We start from the raw sequence: 18476 nt of genomic DNA, 5'->3' as shown, positions 1-18476 counted from the left end.
TTACTTGGCTACTTTGGAACACAACCCTTTAAGAACAGAGGAAAACAGGACTCTAGGACGGTACTGAGGTAATCATCAAACATTTATTACGTGCCTAGCACTACGCTAGGGCTTGGTGATACAAAGACAAAAATAAAACAGTCCCTGCCCTAAAGGATTTTATACTCTACTGAACAGCAGTCCTCAAATCAAACCTAGAGTAAACACACACACCTCTCCCTCTCTCCCTCCCTCGCCCCCCCCTCTATATATGTATATATGTATGTATATATATGTGTGTGTGTATGTTTGTGTATATATGTATATATAAAATTTAGGCCAGCCAAAAAAAATACCTATAATTTATGTCCTAGCATTCACAAATACTGCTCTTGCCTTCAAGGCAATTCCCCAATTTCCCCAGTTTCCCATCCTCTCCTTTCTCAGCACTTTTCTTTCACTTGCTCATTCCCACTAACCCTCGATCTCCTTCCTTTTCACCTAACTCCATCCAAATACATTCTTTTGAGACATCCTGTCTATCCAGAATGTTCCTTAGCCTTCCTTTAAGTCTTATCCTTAGAAGATTAATGAGCAAGCAAAAGAAGAAAAACGACAAATCAGTCATCCTTCTTCTTAATTCTACTCTAGCCTTCAAAATTATGTAAGTAATTTTTGCATTTGTTGAAAATGAACTTTAAGGTGAACTTCGGGAAGGAACTATTTATGGGATAACTGCTAAGCATAAGCACTTAATAAAGATATATTACCCCCAAATCAGTTATTCTAATATTTGTTTCTGTACCCATAAAGCAAGAGGGCTTATTGCTACATTTCATGTAAATTTCCTGTTCATATATGATTTTAACAAAAAGGCTCATGAGCTCTCTCACAACACAGTTCTTATTTTATTTATTTTCTGACTGGAAAAAACAGCATATGTAATTTGTTATAGTGGAGAGAGAACTGGATTTAGAGTTAGAAGACCTGGGTTCAAATCCCACATCTGTCACATTTCATGTCCTTTGGCCTCATTTTATTCATATGTAAAATTAGGCCTGACTAGCTATTCTTTAACATCCCTTCCATCTCTAAGTCCTAGGTTTCCACCCACTCTCATACCAAATGGCATGAGAACTTTAGTATGAGGAGACCTGTGGATAGGGGAAATGGCTAGGCTTATCCCTGGCAGTATGACAGTGGGTAGAAATCATTTAGCTAATTATAACTGTACTTCATTTTCACCAAAGTCCCTATCAAAGCCCAACATAGTTATAAGTTGTATATCTCTTCCCATTCCTGTGCAGATGTGGGGTGTCCAAGTGTGAGGTATGTTGCATGTGTCTGATTTTCCCCCTCATATTCCTCTTTTTCTTTGTTAGAAAAAATATTATATTACAAGGAATGACTTTCTGGGAGAAAGGAGAGATACAGCCAATATAAAACAAAATGTATCAGGGGGCGGCTAAGTGGTGCAGTAGATAAAGCACCAGTCCTGGATTCAAGAGTACCTGAGTTCAAATCCGGCCTCAGACACTTGACACTTACTAGCTGTGTGACCCTGGGCAAGTCACTTAACCCCCATTGCCCCGCAAAAAACCCAAAATGTATCAACTAAAATACATTTTAAAACAAGAAATAAATAAATCACAAATATCCCAGGAGGGAGAAAGAACAGGCTGCACCCCAGGCCACTTTTTCGAAGTTTTCCTTGTTGTGTGTGTGGTTTTTTTTAGAGCCATATATTAGATCAACCAAATCTCTCTTGGTGATCTTATCAGCCCCTATGAGCTAAATTATCATCTCTATCATTGTACCCAAATCTATATACCAAATCATCCCTCTCCTCAGCGTCATTCCCCCATTACTGTTGGGCATCTCCACATGGATGTTGTACAGACATCTCAAACTTGACATGTCAAAAACAAAAACACGCACGCACGCATACATGCATGTGTGGCACTAGACCCACCCCTATTCCAACTTTCTCTATTTCTTTTGAGCTTGCCACCATTCCTCTACAGGTTTGCAACCTCAGTATCATCTTCAACTCTTTACCCTCCCTCATCCTATAGAGCCAATCAGTTACATAGCACTGTCAACTCTGCATTTCTCATTCTTCCCCTTCTCTCTACTAACAAAGCAGCACCCTAATTCAAGCTCCTTCTCACCTCTCACCTCAAAAATTCCAATAACCTCCTAACTAATACCCCTGCTTCCAGCATCTCTCCTCTCTAAACAATCCTCTATAGAGCTGCCAAGATAGACTTCCTCAAGTACAGATCTTACCATGTCACTCAAGAATCTTGAATGATTCCCTATCATTTCTGTAACAAATTACAACTCCTCAGCTTTAGAATTTAAAATTCTTCACTATCTGGCTCCAGCTTACCTATCCAGACTTGTTTCACATCACTCCTATTCACATATTCCATGTTCCAGAGAAACAGACCTATTTGCTATTGCCCAGACTCAGAATTCCACCCAAAAAGACCTAGGAGTTCTCCCACAGACTGTCCTCCAATGCTTAGAAAGCATCCCCTCTCTTCTCTTCCCTCAAAGTTCATCTCAGGTAGTATCTCTTCTCCTCAATTCCCCCCAAACTGTTCATCTTCTTTACCTTGCTGAACTTTCTTATGAATACAGAGCTGCTCCCCTCATAGAATGCAAGCTATTCCAGGGCAGGGATTTTTCATTTCTGTCTTCATGTCCCCAGTGCCTTGCACATGGGGGTTGGAGAAACACTTGCTGAACTTAAGTGAACTGAATGGGGCAGCAGTCTATTCTTTGTAGTTTTCACTAGTTCAATCGCTGGCCTCTGGATTATGAAAATCCCCCCAATCTCATAGAGTTTAGATTTGGATAAAACGACAAAACTTTTACTAAGCAATTAAAGGGAAAAGAGGCTTCAGCAAAATAAAATGTCAAGTTTAAACAATCAAGCTAAGAATTGTTCTTGTTTCACATTGTCTAAATCATTCTCCCGATTCCCCCTTATAAAGGCAGGGAATAATAATGGGTACTTGAGGTGGTCAAAGGTGCAAGAAATGCCCCTGCCATTGCTGGGATCCACTATATACCAATGCCTGTCAGCCACCTAATCAGTGGCTTTGAGGTAAAGGAGTTTTACTTCTCGATAATAAGAAAGCATCCAATTGGAGAAAAGGCATTTCTCAATATGTAAACACATAAAATGCACAATAAATTTTAGTAAACTAATTAAACTGTTTTAGCAGAAAGAAAATGACACTGCTATGGTAACAGGATGTCATGGAAAAAACATAAATTTGGAGTAAAAAGGACCTGGGCTTGATCCCAGCTTTGCCACTTCCTGCACCTATGTGTCACTTTAGTCTCAGTATTGTCATCCATAAAACTAGGGCAGTTGCACTAGACAGATATTTAAAGTTCCTACCTTTAGCAAGAAAGACTGTGACCTGATATCAATCCAGACATAAGCTCTCACACAGTAATATTATTAAGTTGGTTGAGATTACACTACAAGAACATATTTCACAGAAGTTAATGAATTAAAAAGAACAAGAAGGGGGCAGCTAGGTGGCGCAGTGGCTAGAGCACCGGCCCTGGATTCAGGAGTACCTGAGTTCAAATCTGGCCTCAGACACTTAACACTTACTAGCTGTGTGACCCTGGGCAATTCACTTAACCCCAACTGCCTCCCTATTAAAAAAAAGAAAAGAACAAGAAGGTTGCTTGCAAACATTTTTTAAAAGGTGGAGGGGGGCATATGTGCTGGGGGCAGCTAGGTGGCACAGTGGATAAAGCACCGGCCCTGGATTCAGGAGTTCCTGAGTTCAAATCTGGCCTCAGACACTTGACACTTACTAGCTGCGTGACCCTGGGCAAGTCACTTAACTCTCACTGCCCCACCAAAAAAAGAAAAAGAAAAACCATTTCACAGCTTCACTTTTCCCTTTCTTCCAAAGGAAAGAGACAGATCCATCCAAGGTAATTGACTACATGTTTAGATTTTTCGATTTTCAACAATATAGAATCATAAGATAATTAATTTAGAGCTAGAAGGGAACTTAAAGACCATTTCATCCAACCTTCTCATTGTCAGGTGATTAGGGAGGATAAGTGATTTGCCCGAGGAAAATCATATAGGCACAAAATGGTGGGGAGGAAACAAACTCATACTCCCTCAATTCTAAATCCAAAGATCCTTCTAATGCACTGAAATATGACCTTATATGTCATATATAAATTCAAATTTGAGAAAATCTTGCTGTCAGTATTCATGTGTAGGGAAGTAATGGGGTATAATGGAAAGAGCTCTGGACTTGGAGTCTGAAGAACAAGTTTCAGTCCCAATTCTACTACTGACTTCACAGAGAAGCCATGAGGCTCAAATGAGATCATTTGTGCAAACTGTTTTGTAATCTATAATCAAGTCAAGTCAAATCAACAGGCATTTTTTGTTTGTTGGTTTGGTTTTTTGTTTGTTTGTTTTTTGCAGGGCAATGAGGGTTAAGTGACTTGCCCAGGGTCACACAGCTAGTTAAGTGTCAAGTGTCTGAGGCCAGATTTCAACTCAGGTCCTCCTGAATCCGGGGCTGGTGCTCTATCCACTGCACCACCTAGCTGCCCTCAACAGGCATTTTTTAAATGCCTACTATGTGTCAGGCACTAGGCTAAGTGCTAGCGATACAAAGAAAGGCAAAAGCAACACCTTCACTTAAGGAGCCCTAAAGAGACAACATTCAAACAACCATGTATAAATTTACGTGTGTGTGTGTGTGTGTGTGTGTGTGTGTGTGTGTATGGGATAAATTGTGAATAAATTCAGAGAGAAAGCACTATTATTAAGAAGACTAAATTTTAAAGTACTATAAAACTTTTAGCGGCATCATCATCATTATTATTCTCAAACTCTGGTAGGATCAAGTACAGGTGCCTTGAAATCTCATCATCCATGTTCTCTTATCCCACATCTCTAACAGGCTAATAAAACATTATGACAAGGCTACAAATACAAATACTATCACACATCTTCAGTGCACTCCTCACTGTATTTTCTCAAAAAAGCAGGAGCCAGTTATTATATATATACAGCTATTCAGCAAATATCACTGGCGAGCAAAACACTCCCATCTACCATATCAAACTAAGAGGTACCATACTCATATGTCCTAAAGTTGAGAAGAACAAGAAAAAAGAACGCTCAAGAGGAAATGTAATGCAGAAGATATAACTACTAACCAATATGCCTAGTATCTCATCTCTACAAAATCTTCATGGGGGGGGGGGTGAAGATCTGGGGAGAAGGAGAGGGAAGGAGGTGAGGCAACTAGGTGGTGAAGTGGATAGTGTTCTGGACCTAGAATCAGAAAGATTCATCTTCTTGAGTTCAAATCTGGCCTCAGATTCTTACTAGCTGTGTCACTTGACCCTATTTGCCTCAGTTTTCTCATCTGTGTGTAAAATGAGCTGGAGAAGGAAATGGCAAACCACTCAAATATCTTTGCTAAGAAAACCCCAAATGGGGTCAGGGAGAGTTGGACATGGCTGAAAAGGGCAAACAACAATTATATATAAAGAGCTATATATAGATATAGATATATACATGTATATATCCTCCTGGTATATTTATGACTTATAGTAATATATATTTAAAATATTTTATTGATATCATTTTTGTGTGTATATATATATGTGTGTGTATGTACATGTATACCCAAATGTGTATGTATGTGTGTGTGTGTATATATATGTATGTATTACATGCACAGACGCAGAAGCAGCATCCTTGATAGAAATATGAGATGGGAACAGGCAGGCTTTCATAGACAATTCTCTATAACAGAGCACATCTTTACTGTCATAAAACTTACTGAAAGGTTTAGGAAATACTAGATTCCATGGCACTTATTCAGAACATAATGACAGAGATGGCTATCTGATTGTTAATATAAAATGAAACCTAAAACAGGAAGATGTTCACCAAAGGTGTTTGTCACAATTAACAGAAGACATCCAGTTCAGAGCTGGAGTTCAAATAGGAGAGGGAACATCTAGACAGAGACATTCCTCTATCTATGCTGACTGGCAAATGACTATGCTGATTACTTGAGGCCAAGAAATCTACTGTAGATTTATAAATTGAATCTATAATCACTTCAAAGAGTTTGACCTAACTTTCCACACATTAAAAACTAAGTGTACAAAGAATGCTTATTGAAATTTTGATATGTGGTTGGATGGACAGCCCACAGAGCCCTTTGCAGGGTGGGGAGAAGGAGAGGGAAAGGAAGAGGGAGGAATCAAGAGAGGGAAGGAGCTACTACAGACAGACAATGAATTAGGCACAAAATTAAACAGATAGAAGAACACAGGTGGGGTCACCTAGGAGATTACACAGCACTTTCCAATGATCTCATCTTCTCCCCAAAACAAAATCCCATCTTTATGATACAAGTATTCTTCTGGTGATACTGTATCATGATGATATATAAATCATGGGAAACCACAAGCTCCAAGTAATATAAACTGCAGGCCACTCTAAAGTCAATGGATAGATACACAGTGAGTATAATAGGCTACAATATATTTGCAATGTTAAACTCCCAAGGGATATTGTATTGACAACCATGTGCTACACTGGTACCCATGTAATACCAAGAGATTTTAAGGAAGAAGTCCAATGAACTCCATGTTTATATAAGACTGATTTACGCAAGGCCATGGACAAGGGTCACATAGGATGACAAATTATGAATGGGCTGCAATCACAGAGGGAAAGTTCATGTACTAGCAAAATAAAATATGACAGATCCACTAAGAACAACTGAAGTATTACAAAAACAATTATAAGGTGAGCTGTGACCATTAAATAATGAGAATGATTATTAAACCAACATACCAGAAGTTCTCTACCCAAGCAAACATTATCTCTTTTAAAATAATCATCAATATTGGGGGTGGCTAGGTGGCGCAGTGGATAAAGCACCGGCCCTGGATTCAGGAGTACCTGAGTTCAAATCCGACCTCAGACGCTTGACACTTACCAGCTGTGTGACCGTGGGCAAGGCACTTAACTCCCATTGCCCTGCCCAAAATAAAAAAATAATAATCATCAATATCTACTATAGACAGACTTGCCGTAATCTGGCATATTGGAAGAAAGCAGACTTAACAGTGGCTTGGAGTTATTCCACCGTTCCCATATCTACTGGAAAGAGAGACTTTCCAAGCAAAATCTTATTGATGGAAATAAAGCTGAGGAAGTTGCCTATTAACAGAATGGGAGACAAAGTCACCCTGGACCTGACTTTGAACAAAGTATCTTTCTTCCAATGAGCTAAAAGCAAAAGATAACCCTTGTCTAAAAAAGGAAGCAGCAGGCTGTTTTCCCTCTATTTCCCCTACTGATATGAATCTGATCTGGGTTGAGCTGCGCCTTCCAAAAGAACTTCTACCAGGAAGAAGACCAATCAAGCTTCAGATTTCCCTGCTTTTTCAAATTTTATTTCCCCACTTTATACACACATACACACACACACACACACACACACACACACACACACACACACACACATATATATATATATATATATATATATATAGGCCCTGCATTCAGGAGGACCTGAGTTCAAATCCTACCTCAGATACTTGACACTTACTAGCTGTGTGACCCTGGGCAAGTCACTTAACCCCATTGCCTCGCAAAAAAAAAATATATATATTTATATATATCGTTAAACTAGCATTTTAGTTTTATCAAATACAAGTTTTGACTTGCCATTCAGGACTCTATTCTTTTAAAAACCTGGATGTGGCTTCCCCAGAAGTACAAACACTGAAACTGCCAAGAATACAGTTCTCTGTGGCACGGCTTGGAAAGTAGAAGGGGGAAGGAGCTCCCTTCTGCCTCCATTGACAATGGAGGGAGAGATTACTCACAAACTTAGCCCAGCTTCAGGTTGCACGGTTCCATGCTGTTACTTTGGAAACATGCAACACAAACAGCTTGCCAGTGCTGGTAGCAACTTTTTTTCTTTTCCAATCTCTCCCTATAATACCCCTTTGAAAGATCCAGAACTAGAATGCCTGATTTTCTTCCTGAGCCAGCCTGAGATTTTGGATTCAGCTTTAAAGTCCTAACTCCAGTGCCTACCTCTGACAAATACTCCCCATGCAATCTGGTGCCAGACAATTCTCTAAGGCTATAAGTTAGTACAAATGGACAGATCTGCATCCCTGAAAGGCCTTTCATACCAGAAGTTCCCTACATTCATGAATTCATAGGTTTGAACAACAGTAACAAAGGCTAAAATGTTGGTTAATGTGAACATTTGAAGATTTCTGCTCCTCTTACTCTAACAAATGTAGCAGTTTTATTTTCTAGATACTGAAATGCATCTGATATTTAACAGTCCATGCAAATCAACATGGCTTGCTATGCTAACGCAACCACAATTTTCATCTATGTACTAGGTTAAAAATTACTATGGTTTTCTAACTTGTGGAACTAAGATGATAAATATCATAAACTTACTGGAGTTGGAGCCTTCCCTTGGTGACTCAGGCTTTGGAGAAGCCCCTCTACCTGGAAAAAAAATTTTAAACCCAACAACCAGGAGAGACTACATCTGTGGGAAAATGTCTGGCTGTACTAAAGCTCAGACAGCCTTGAATGAGACAAATTACGCAGCATTCCAAAATGATTAGACAGCACAATAAGTACAAACCCCCTCCCTCACTCATCGCCCTTCCATCTTCTCTCTCTCTCTCTCTCTCTCTCTCTCTCTCTCTCTCTCTCTCTCTCTCTGACAACACAAAAACTATACCAACACCAGAAGAAAAATTTAGACCACATACATTTCCTAAGAGAAGTTTCAAGCTTTTTAAAAAAAGAAGTTAAAGTATTACTTGGGACTCACCCTAACTGCTTATATTTTTAAACCTCTGTGGTATTCCTGGATTGAGGTAAAACAAGAATGAATTCCTCAATGACCCATTTATGGAAAACACCAAACCCTTTAAAGAATAAGTACACCATGACACAGCTGAAACTAACTCATAGTTACAGTAAGGTTAAACCATCTCTTCTTTTCCAGATGGACTTTTTTTCCTTTCCTGTTAATCTAAAAACTGAAATAATCTTCATGCTACCTGGTTCCACTAACACAGAGGTGCCAAACAAAAGATGAAAAAAGATTTCTGTTCATTAAAAAATTAAAATTAAGAATTCTAAAAAGTTGCTGAACAATACATATATATTTCTTTTTTTTTTTTTTAAGTGAGGCAATTGGGGTTAAGTGACTTGCCCAGGGTTACACAGCTAGTTAAGTATTAAGTGTCTGAGGCCGGATTTGAACTCAGGTACTCCTGACTCCAGGGCAGGTGCTCTATCCACTGCACCATCTAGCTGCCCCTATATATGCTTCTTGATGCAGCTGTACCCCTGTAGTCTTATATCCAAAAGATATCAAAAAAGGAGGAAAGGGTCCTATATGTGAAAAAAAAATACAGCAGCCATTTTTGTGGTTTCAAAAAAATGGGAATTAAGAAGATGTCTAACAAGGAATAGCTGAATAAGTTGTGTCATATAAGTGTGATAGAGGGTTGTGCTGTAAGAAATACGGAAGTATAGGATTTCGAAGGGACATGAAAAGACTTGTATGAACAGATGCGTAGTGAAGTGAGCAGAACCAGAAGAATAATTTATAGTATAACATCAACTTCATAAAAACAAACAATTTTAAGAGTAAAATGAGAACAGCCAGAACAATGTATACAATAAGAACGACACTATAAAAATAACTTTAAAAGCTATAAAAATTCTGATCTATTCCATGACCATCCACAATTCCAGAGGACCAATGATGAGCTATACTATCCACCCCTGACAAAGAGGTGACAGTTTCAGAGAACAGAATGAGACCTAGCTCTTTTGAACAGAGCCAATGAGGGAATTTGTTTTGTTCAACTATGAATATCTGTTGTGAGGAATTTGTATTTCTTTTTTTTTCTTCTCACAATGCAGTTAAAATGGGAGGAAAAGAGATCTCTGTTCAGTAAAAAATAAATAAAGCTTAGAAGAAGAAAAGAAAGGATCTGTGAAATTTATATTTCCACTGTCCCAAATGGCTCCCAACATTCAATTCTTTTGGTTAAAATTTCCCTAAAATTAAGTCAGGTTAGATCACTTTAGTGGAAAGGTGTTAGAAGATGGAGAAGTCCACAAAGAGATTTAACTTGCTCTCCTCCTAGTGAGGAAAGAGTAAATAACCCCAACACTGAGAAACTTACCACAAAGGCTGGATGGAGTCCCAGGTAGGAACACCAAGTCCCAACTTAGATAGGAAAGAAAAAAAAATCTCTAAATAGAAATTTGTCTAATGTAGCAACCCTGAGGTCATACATTGTCTCAAGGGGATGGATGGATTCTGTGGACATACCATTAGAATCCTAGTCTCTGTCAGTAGTGCTTCTATCCAGGCCAGTGTACTTCTAGAAACCCAGAGTTTCAGTTAGAAGGCCTACAGGCCTACCTTAAGGAAAATAAACTACCAACATCCCCTTAACCAATAAATCACCTTGAAAAATAGTCTATAGTTGAGGTCTGCCCACCGAGCACTGAAAAGTTAACATAAGACTGACGTTCCATAAAGAGAGTTCAACAGAGATTTATTAGCCATACTGCCTAAAGAGACAATAGGGACCTGACTGGAATTAAGAGTGATAATTTACTCTAACATTAACAACAGGTACTTAAGATAAAACGAGGGGAAAAAAAACCCAAGTCACACTATAGCCCCACCAAAAAGGAATCTGCCTTTTCATGCTGATGCCCCCAAATGGCCATTTTGACCTAGTAATAAGCCCATTCACTTTTTTTTTTAATGTATGAGGTATTTTATTTTTTCCGTTACATGTAAAGATAGTTCTCAACTTTTGTTGCCCATTCACTTTTGCAGGGCTAGACTTGTTGGTTTCAATTTCCATGGGTTTCCTGCAAATCAATTTTTGTTTGCATTTTCAAGCCTCTGTTTGGTTTCGTTTTCAGAACTCAGCCCTAACTACTACCTCTCTGGCTGAAGTAAAGTACCAAGTTCCACGTGGCTTCTTCCCACCTGGAGCTCTCTCCCCTTTCCCTATCACCCAGCAATACACAATCATCAGTATAGATTCAGAGAGAATCCTGCATAAAGACCTTAGACTGTTGCTTTAAGAAAAGATCCAAAGTTCTTCCCAAGAAGGGGAAGGGGCCTTGTCTCATTTGGACTCACCACGTTTTCCATGTACTTTTAACTATACTCAATTTGGCAAGCACTTTTGCACCAGGTGGGAGGAGGGGGAGGAGGAAGAGGGAGAGGAAGAGGGAGGAGAAGGAAGGGGGAGGGGGAGAGAGAAGGAAAATGTCCTTGCCCTCAAGAGGCTTACATTCTACTAACAGCATGAACACATACATTTAAATAGAAAATACATACACAAAGTCATTTGGGAGGGAGGAGAGAGTCTAAGCTGCACAGAAGATGAGGAAAGATTTTGTCTCATAGGCCACATTTGAGCTGAGCCTAGAAGTAAACTACAGATTCCCCAAATTGGTAGGGGAGTGCTAATGTGTACTGTCTGTGCTGGCTAAGTCACTAGAGTGGAGGCTCTCTCCACCAAAGCTTTTTTTTTTTTTTTTTTTTGGTGAATCAATTAGGGTTAAGTGATTTGCCCAGGGTCACACAGCTAGTAAGTGTCAAGTCAGGTCCTCCTGACTTCAGGGCCAATGCTCTATCCACTGTGCCACCTAGCTGCCCCTACACCAAAGTCTCTTAAATTGTGGGATGGGGTCAAGTAACTGAATGAGGGAGTCACAAAAAATTTGGCAATGGTAAAAGGTTACGTATACCTATTTTATATACTTATATATACCCATGTAAAAATCTCTCAGCAAAAAGGGGTCTCAAGTGGGAAAAGTTGAAGAAGCCCTGCTCTACACTACCTCACCACCCACCCAAAAAGGCAGGGAAGCTAAGCCTGTCATATCCGCAGATGAGCCATCCATCTACTTATTAATCTGAGGAAAGAGTCAGGTTTATGCCTCCTCAGATCCTCCACAGAGCCTTGCACATAATAGATACCCAGTAAATGTCCATGTGCAATGAAAGAGTAACCCAAAGGCATGACCACAGCCCTAACTGGGACTAGAAACATACCAACCAGGCCCCGTTCAAGCAACAATGGAAGGTTTCTGTTCCCTATTCCTTACTCTAACATTGTATGAAGCTCTGGATAACACAAATGAGCAAGAGATGGGCCTGAAATGAATTGCAAGAATATAGGAAATCCAACATTTGTGGATCAAAGCTACAATTATTTTAGAGCTTTTAGAGTTCTTAAGGGATATCCTGTCCAACCCCCTCTTTTAACAAATGAGGACCTCAGGGCAGAAAGTTCAAGTAACTTGCCTAAGGCCAAAGGGCTGTTTATTGGGGTGGGGGTGGGGAGACACTAGGGGGTAGATAGAATTCTTTAGAGCCCAGGTCTCCTGACTCAGCATCCCTTCCACTACACACACGTGGGCCATCAGACCTCAGAAGCTTAGCTTCTTTTGCTGGAAGCTAAATAGACTGAATCTCTACCCAAGACAAAGGCCCATGCTAGCTGCTGCTTAGAGAGATCCCCAGGAAGTATATTCAACTTCAGGCAGCTAGGCTTCAAAAATTTCCAGCAAGTTGTTTTGTTTTGTTTTGTTTTGTTTTTTAGGAGAACATCACTAAAAACATATTTTTATGAAATAATAAAATATGGGGCTCTTTTTTTTTTTGCTTTTTCCCTCCAAATTTACAATAGGGCATGTTTAGCCATCAGATGACTCCTTTTAGGAAGGCAAAAACATTATTTAAAGGGCTCATCTTGGAATTTCTCCAGTTTTTTAGTCTTCCCCCAGGTCTTTAGGTTTTTTTGGAAAAAAATTTAAGCCATTATTTTGCTTTCTGTAGACATGTATCTCCTTAAAGAAACTATACGGATCCATCCACACATATAGTATGTGTGTGTGTTCTATATTATATAGATATAATATTGTATGTATGTTATATGTGTGTATGTATATTTGGTCCATACCTATTATTTCATCAGCATGGAAATTCCAGTGAAACAGACCTAACTTGTTCTTCCTCATACAGGACCTTCCTTCTCCAGCTTCTACTAATGGACATGGGCAATCAATCTGCCATTTGTAGTCAGAGTTGCCTGGGTTTCTGAGGGGCTAAATGAAGTGTTCTTGATCACATACATAGCTAGAAGACAAAGCTTGAACCTGGGTTTTCCTGACTCCCTGGCCAGCCCTCTATTCAACAGCCACACTGCCTAGCAAATATCCAGTCAAAAAGATAATACTGAACCACAAGCCAAGACATACTTCCAGCATGACAGCATGGTCTAAAGAGCAGGAGGCAGGAAGCCAAGAGGGCTAAGTTTTAATACCTCATCTCCCACTAACTAGCTCTATCACCCTGGGGATCAAGTAGAAAGAGCATTTAATTAGGAGTTAAGATATTCCCTTCCTAGCTTTGGCTGGGGCATTAAATAGCTACAGCAGATCACCTCCATTCTCTGGATCTCAGTTTCCTCATCTGTAAAACAAAGGAGTCAAACTAGATGACCTTGAAGGTCCCTTCCGGCTTTAAAAATTCTACTGAGTGGGACAGCTAGGTGGCGCAGTGGATAAAGCACCGGCCCTGGATTCAGGAGGACCTGAGTTCAAATCCAACCTCCCACACTTGGTACTCACTAGCTGTGTGACCCTGGGCAACTCACTTAACCCTCATTGCCCCACCCCACCCCCCCAAAAAAAATTCTACTGAGAGCCATCCACAGCCTTCTTTGTATCTCATCTGCAAAATGAGAACAAAAAATACCTGTCCTGTCTCAGGGGGTTAGTTCAAACACAAAACAAGATTTTAAAATGCAAAAACAACTGTAAAGAAAAAAGCACAACATGAATGCAAGATGTTACCATTATTATAATAACCAGAAAGGGGCCTTATCCTCGAAGGAAGAATTATAAAAAATTCAAGCACACCAGCAGTTTATGGTGGGAATTTTTTTTAACTTCAATATAAACAGCTGTCCTATAAGAATCATCATGAATATTAGCATGTATTAAACAGGCAGAAGCAGGGAACACTGTGAGGGTCAACACATGAAACACATTTAATAAAGCAGCCAAGCCTTCTGCTGACTGCAGAGCTCTATACAAATACTAAAAAATGACACATGGATATGTGTTTGTCATATCCCACAGAAAACTGGCCTAGACTATTCATTAAGCGCTTATTCCCTAAATTTTTCTGAACTTCTTATTTCCAGGTATGTTACTATTCCCCACCCACCCCACCCCCCCCAAAAAAAACTCATAGACTTTGAATAGCAGTATTTGCTTTAAGAAGTTTTTGCTACTACTGACAGAAAAAAAAAAAATGGAATTGCCTGGCTACTTCGTTTGACTGCTGGTGGAATTCCAAAATGTTAACTCATCAGCTTCTGACTTTGAAAAGCAATCACCATAGCTCATTCAGGATTTAGGCCAAACTCTAACGCAATCTAAACAAACCAGTGGTCTTACTCCTAACCTCCAGCTCCAGGAGAAGGGGTAGCCCTGAAAGCCTGCAAAGAGCTCAATGAAGTGAGTAAATCCTGGAAGTATTACTTACTGAATCAGATTTGGGGAGAATGACAGAACATTGTTTAAATAGTGAATTAGCATTTCTGGGATTAGAATGGCATCATCTGAAGAGTCTCAGCCAGGAATTATACAGTACTGCAGTGATGCTATCATTAAAGAGAAGCCTGCTGCCAAATAACTGTTCCCACCCCGGTCAGCTTTTCCTCTTGAAACAATAAAACTTTCTATAATCTACCCCCACCATCAGTCAAATCATACCAAACTCTCAAAAAACAAAATCCAGAGGCTTCCAAATATTCCTTCTCTTCTCTTCCCCCACTCCAGGATGCTTCACAACTGAAACCTCAACTCTTACAAAAGAAAAAATACATGATACTGTTCTATTGTTCCCACAAAATCCTTCCAAGCTGTTGCACCAAAGAGCTGGTTACAATTACTTTTTTTTTCTGTTTTCTTATTATAGGCATCTCTACATAACCAGCTTCTAAGTAATCAGACTCTTCTGTGTATTTGTTTAGGCAAATCTGTCATTTAAGATTAAAATCTTCCACAAAATGTAAATTCATGTGAATCACTTAAGAAGTTTTCCAAACATGGAACTATAGATCAAATGTAAGGAGTTGGATAACGGTCTTTCACAACCATCTTACAAACTTAGAAACAGTATTGTGTGTGTATTTATGTGTGTTTTAACGTCAATAATCATATGCAACCAAGGTCAAGGAAATCTTAAAGTCAAGGTATATTCTACAGGATTTAAGAAAGTTCCCACTTCTAAGAATTAGATTATGTCAGTTTTACCACGTGATGGGAAAATAATAATTCCTTTTGTGTTGCTTAAATTAGGTTTTCCACTGTCTAACACTTGAGTCAATGCTCCATTCTCAGACAGGAATTGGATTATTACAACAGAGAAAGTACACACTTTTGCCTCATCAGTACTTTCTTTCATGCAAACACAAGGAACTTGTATAGAACAGTTAACAGGGCCAATCAAACAGAAGATTCTTGGCAAATCCAAAGAATCAAGAAATTTCTGGTTGCAAGTTTTCTGAAAGACTAAAAATACCTGACATTTTTACTTAAAGCACTCCTCAACCAAAAGTGTAAAGTAACCTCTTACTGAAATGCTCCCCTGCTAAAAGAGTTAGGGCTAGCAATGATGCAAAGAATAAAGCCAATGGTTAATCATTAAGAGGGGGCAACAATCAGGGCATTATTTCCTCCAACTTCTCTACTGCAAACCAAAGCAGTGTATCAGACTACAGTCACATTTCCATAGAAAGATAACATAACTCAATACATAAGCTCTTCTTGTGGTATTATTTTGAGTAAAGTCATTATCTGCTTTAATCCAAGTCCTTCTCCTAATCTCCTAATATTCCTGAAAATGTTCTCAAGAAAGGTATATAATTTGTAGTTCTAGTATGTACTGGCTGAAGAGAAAGGTTTTGCTGCATTTCTTTAAAGCATTTACCACATGGGGGGTTGGGGGGGGGGGAGACAGCAACTAACATGAGACCAGGTCAGGAAGGCTGACAAGTGCAGTCCATTTTCAGTCTGATTAGTTTGAAGAGTACAAGCCACCAGGAATCCAACTGGACTCTAATTGCAAGGCAGTTTTCAGTAACTACAACTAACTCCAAAATGAGAGTTGGCTACCCTCAGCCAACCCAACGTTTAGACGTTACTTTGGAGTAAGGGAAATCTATTTCATCCAGTGCATAGTCATTTTTCCACCAGTCTCAATTCCCCATAAATATAATGTGGTTACCCTGGGATTTAAAAAAAAAAAAAGGCAAAATGCGGGTATCTCTAAGGTTTGACAGTTCTCACTTGTTCTATCATCTCTGAAAAAGGAGGTGGGAGTGGCTGTCACCAATGCCGACAGCCTGTCTATTCAGACCAGCCCTAAGGCAGCATCAAGACTGTCTAAACAGGACAGTTCAATGAGGTATCAGGTCAGTAAAGTTTTTTTTTTCTTTTTGTGTCACTCACTGTTACAAACTTCAGAACAAGCCAGCTGCACCCATCAAAGAACTCTCCCAGAGACCCAGAACACCGATTTCCAATTTATAAACACAATCCTTCCCATCAGAAACACGGTTAACAAATTAGCTAGGGGGAGGAGTGGTGGAGCAAAGAATTCATACGAGAGGGCAAAAAATCATAACGGGATGGAGGAGAAGATTGCGGAGTTGCCAAGCAGTTGGGACCAGGGACTAAAGACCAGAGAGAAAGGGACGTTGGGAGTGATATCCATCCTTAGCTTCATCCTTAGCTTTGGGGTTTATCTCTAGAGGCACAGGAGAGAAGTTGGAAGGGGAGGGAAGAAAGGCCATGGGGGGGTGGAGAGAAACCCCCCCCTCCTTCCCATAACCACTCTCCCCAACTGCTCACTCCGAGTTCTTGACCCCCTTTCCTGGATACAGAGGCGGGAGCGCGCGCACACACAACACAGATGTACACACACATACATACATACACATACACACAATATTCTTCTCTCCCCATCTCGTACTCACCATCGATGTTCTCTCGGTCGCTGATGTGTTGCAGGTTGCAGCCTGTGTCCTCCCGGCTCAGCTCAGTATCGGGCCGATAGGACTCCAGCCGGGAGTGGGCATTTCTCCTGAGCTTGGGGCTGGACGACACACAGCAAGACGTAGTGTTCCCCATCTTCACTGGCCTCCCCAATTCCTCCTCCCCTTGCTTTCTCCTTCTACCACTTCCCCAACCCCCCTGGGATAGGGGTGCAGGGGAAAGGGGCGGGGGCAGAGGAGGGAAGGGATACGGGGGGCAAAGGGGGTGGGGATGGGGGTAGGGAGAGGGTGGGGGAGGGAGGAGGGGGCCCGGGGCTCTCGCTCCCCGCCGCGGGGGATGCAAGCCGCAGCCCAGCTGCCCCGGTCAGCAGCTGCAGCAGCTGCAGCAGCGGCGGCGGCGGCGGTGCCTAGCCATGGGCGGCGGAGGAGGAGACAACAACGGGGAGCGGGAGGAGGAGGCGGAGGACCAAGAGGAGGAGGAGGCGGAGGAAGAGGAGGAAGAGGAGGCGGAGGCGGCTTCCCAGGCTGCCCCCTCGGCCGCACACGCTCGCCGCTCTCCCCAATGGCTCATCCAACCGGCCTCTGCACGAAAGCACGTCCTGGCTGACTCCGCGGCTCAGTGAGGGGAAGGAAGACCCCGGCCACTCGCGCTCGCTCTCTCGCACTCACACACATGCACGCACGCACACTCGCACTCACACTCGCACACACACACACGCGCGCGCGCGTGTGGCTGCAGCGGTGGCGGCGCCTAAGTCATCCCGCCGCAGCCGTGGCCCGGCCCGGGGCTGGGGCGCGCCTCCCGGCCTTGGCACTCTCTCCGCCCCAAGCTGGCTAAAGTCCGCCGCGGCGGCTGCGGGAGCAGCAGCAGGAGCTGGAGCAGGAGCAGCGGCTGCAGCGGCCCCAAGCTGCCTTTTGCAAAAGGTTCCGGTTCAAGGGGGGTGGTAACCAGAGCCGCCGGCCAGCCGGGCTGCGGAGCCCCAGTGCGCGGCCGCCGGGGCGTCTCCGCCTGCCCCGCGTGCCCCCGGGCCGCCGCCGCCGGCCAGGAGGGGGGATTCCGCCGGGCTGCCGCTGTTGCAGCCGCCGCCGCTGGGGGAAACCCCCGCTCCCGCGACATCCCCGCCTACACTGATGTCGCCTCCTCTTCCTTTTTCGCGGCGTCGGCTGCCCTGGAAGCACATTCGAGTGGCCCGAGAGAAGGAGCCGGGGTGCCCGGGGCGCAAGGGGGCAGCGTGCGCCCTGCCCAGCCCCAAGGCATCCCCGTCCTCCGCGGACACCCCGAGCCCCTGTGGTTCCCGGGGCCA

At 41.9% G+C, this 18476-nt stretch overlaps 1 protein-coding gene across 2 annotated transcripts in view; it reads right to left on the bottom strand.

Annotated features, from left to right (window-relative positions):
- The window catches only part of CCNY (cyclin Y), a 293406-nt gene extending 275976 nt beyond the window's left edge, over nt 1-17430 (bottom strand). For both annotated transcript variants that reach the window (XM_043967982.1, XM_043967983.1), the window contains exon 1: nt 17155-17430. In XM_043967982.1, the coding sequence (XP_043823917.1) occupies nt 17155-17308 (154 nt within the window). In that variant the 5' untranslated portion in view covers nt 17309-17430. The remainder of the gene's footprint in view (nt 1-17154) is intronic.
- Nucleotides 17431-18476: the final 1046 nt, after the last annotated feature.

This window comes from Dromiciops gliroides, chromosome 5, assembly GCF_019393635.1.
Source record: "Dromiciops gliroides isolate mDroGli1 chromosome 5, mDroGli1.pri, whole genome shotgun sequence".
In the NCBI taxonomy this organism is placed as follows: Eukaryota; Metazoa; Chordata; class Mammalia; order Microbiotheria; family Microbiotheriidae; genus Dromiciops; species Dromiciops gliroides.
Note: the sequence above shows the minus strand (reverse complement) of the source record. Positions and strands in the feature narration are given on the sequence as shown.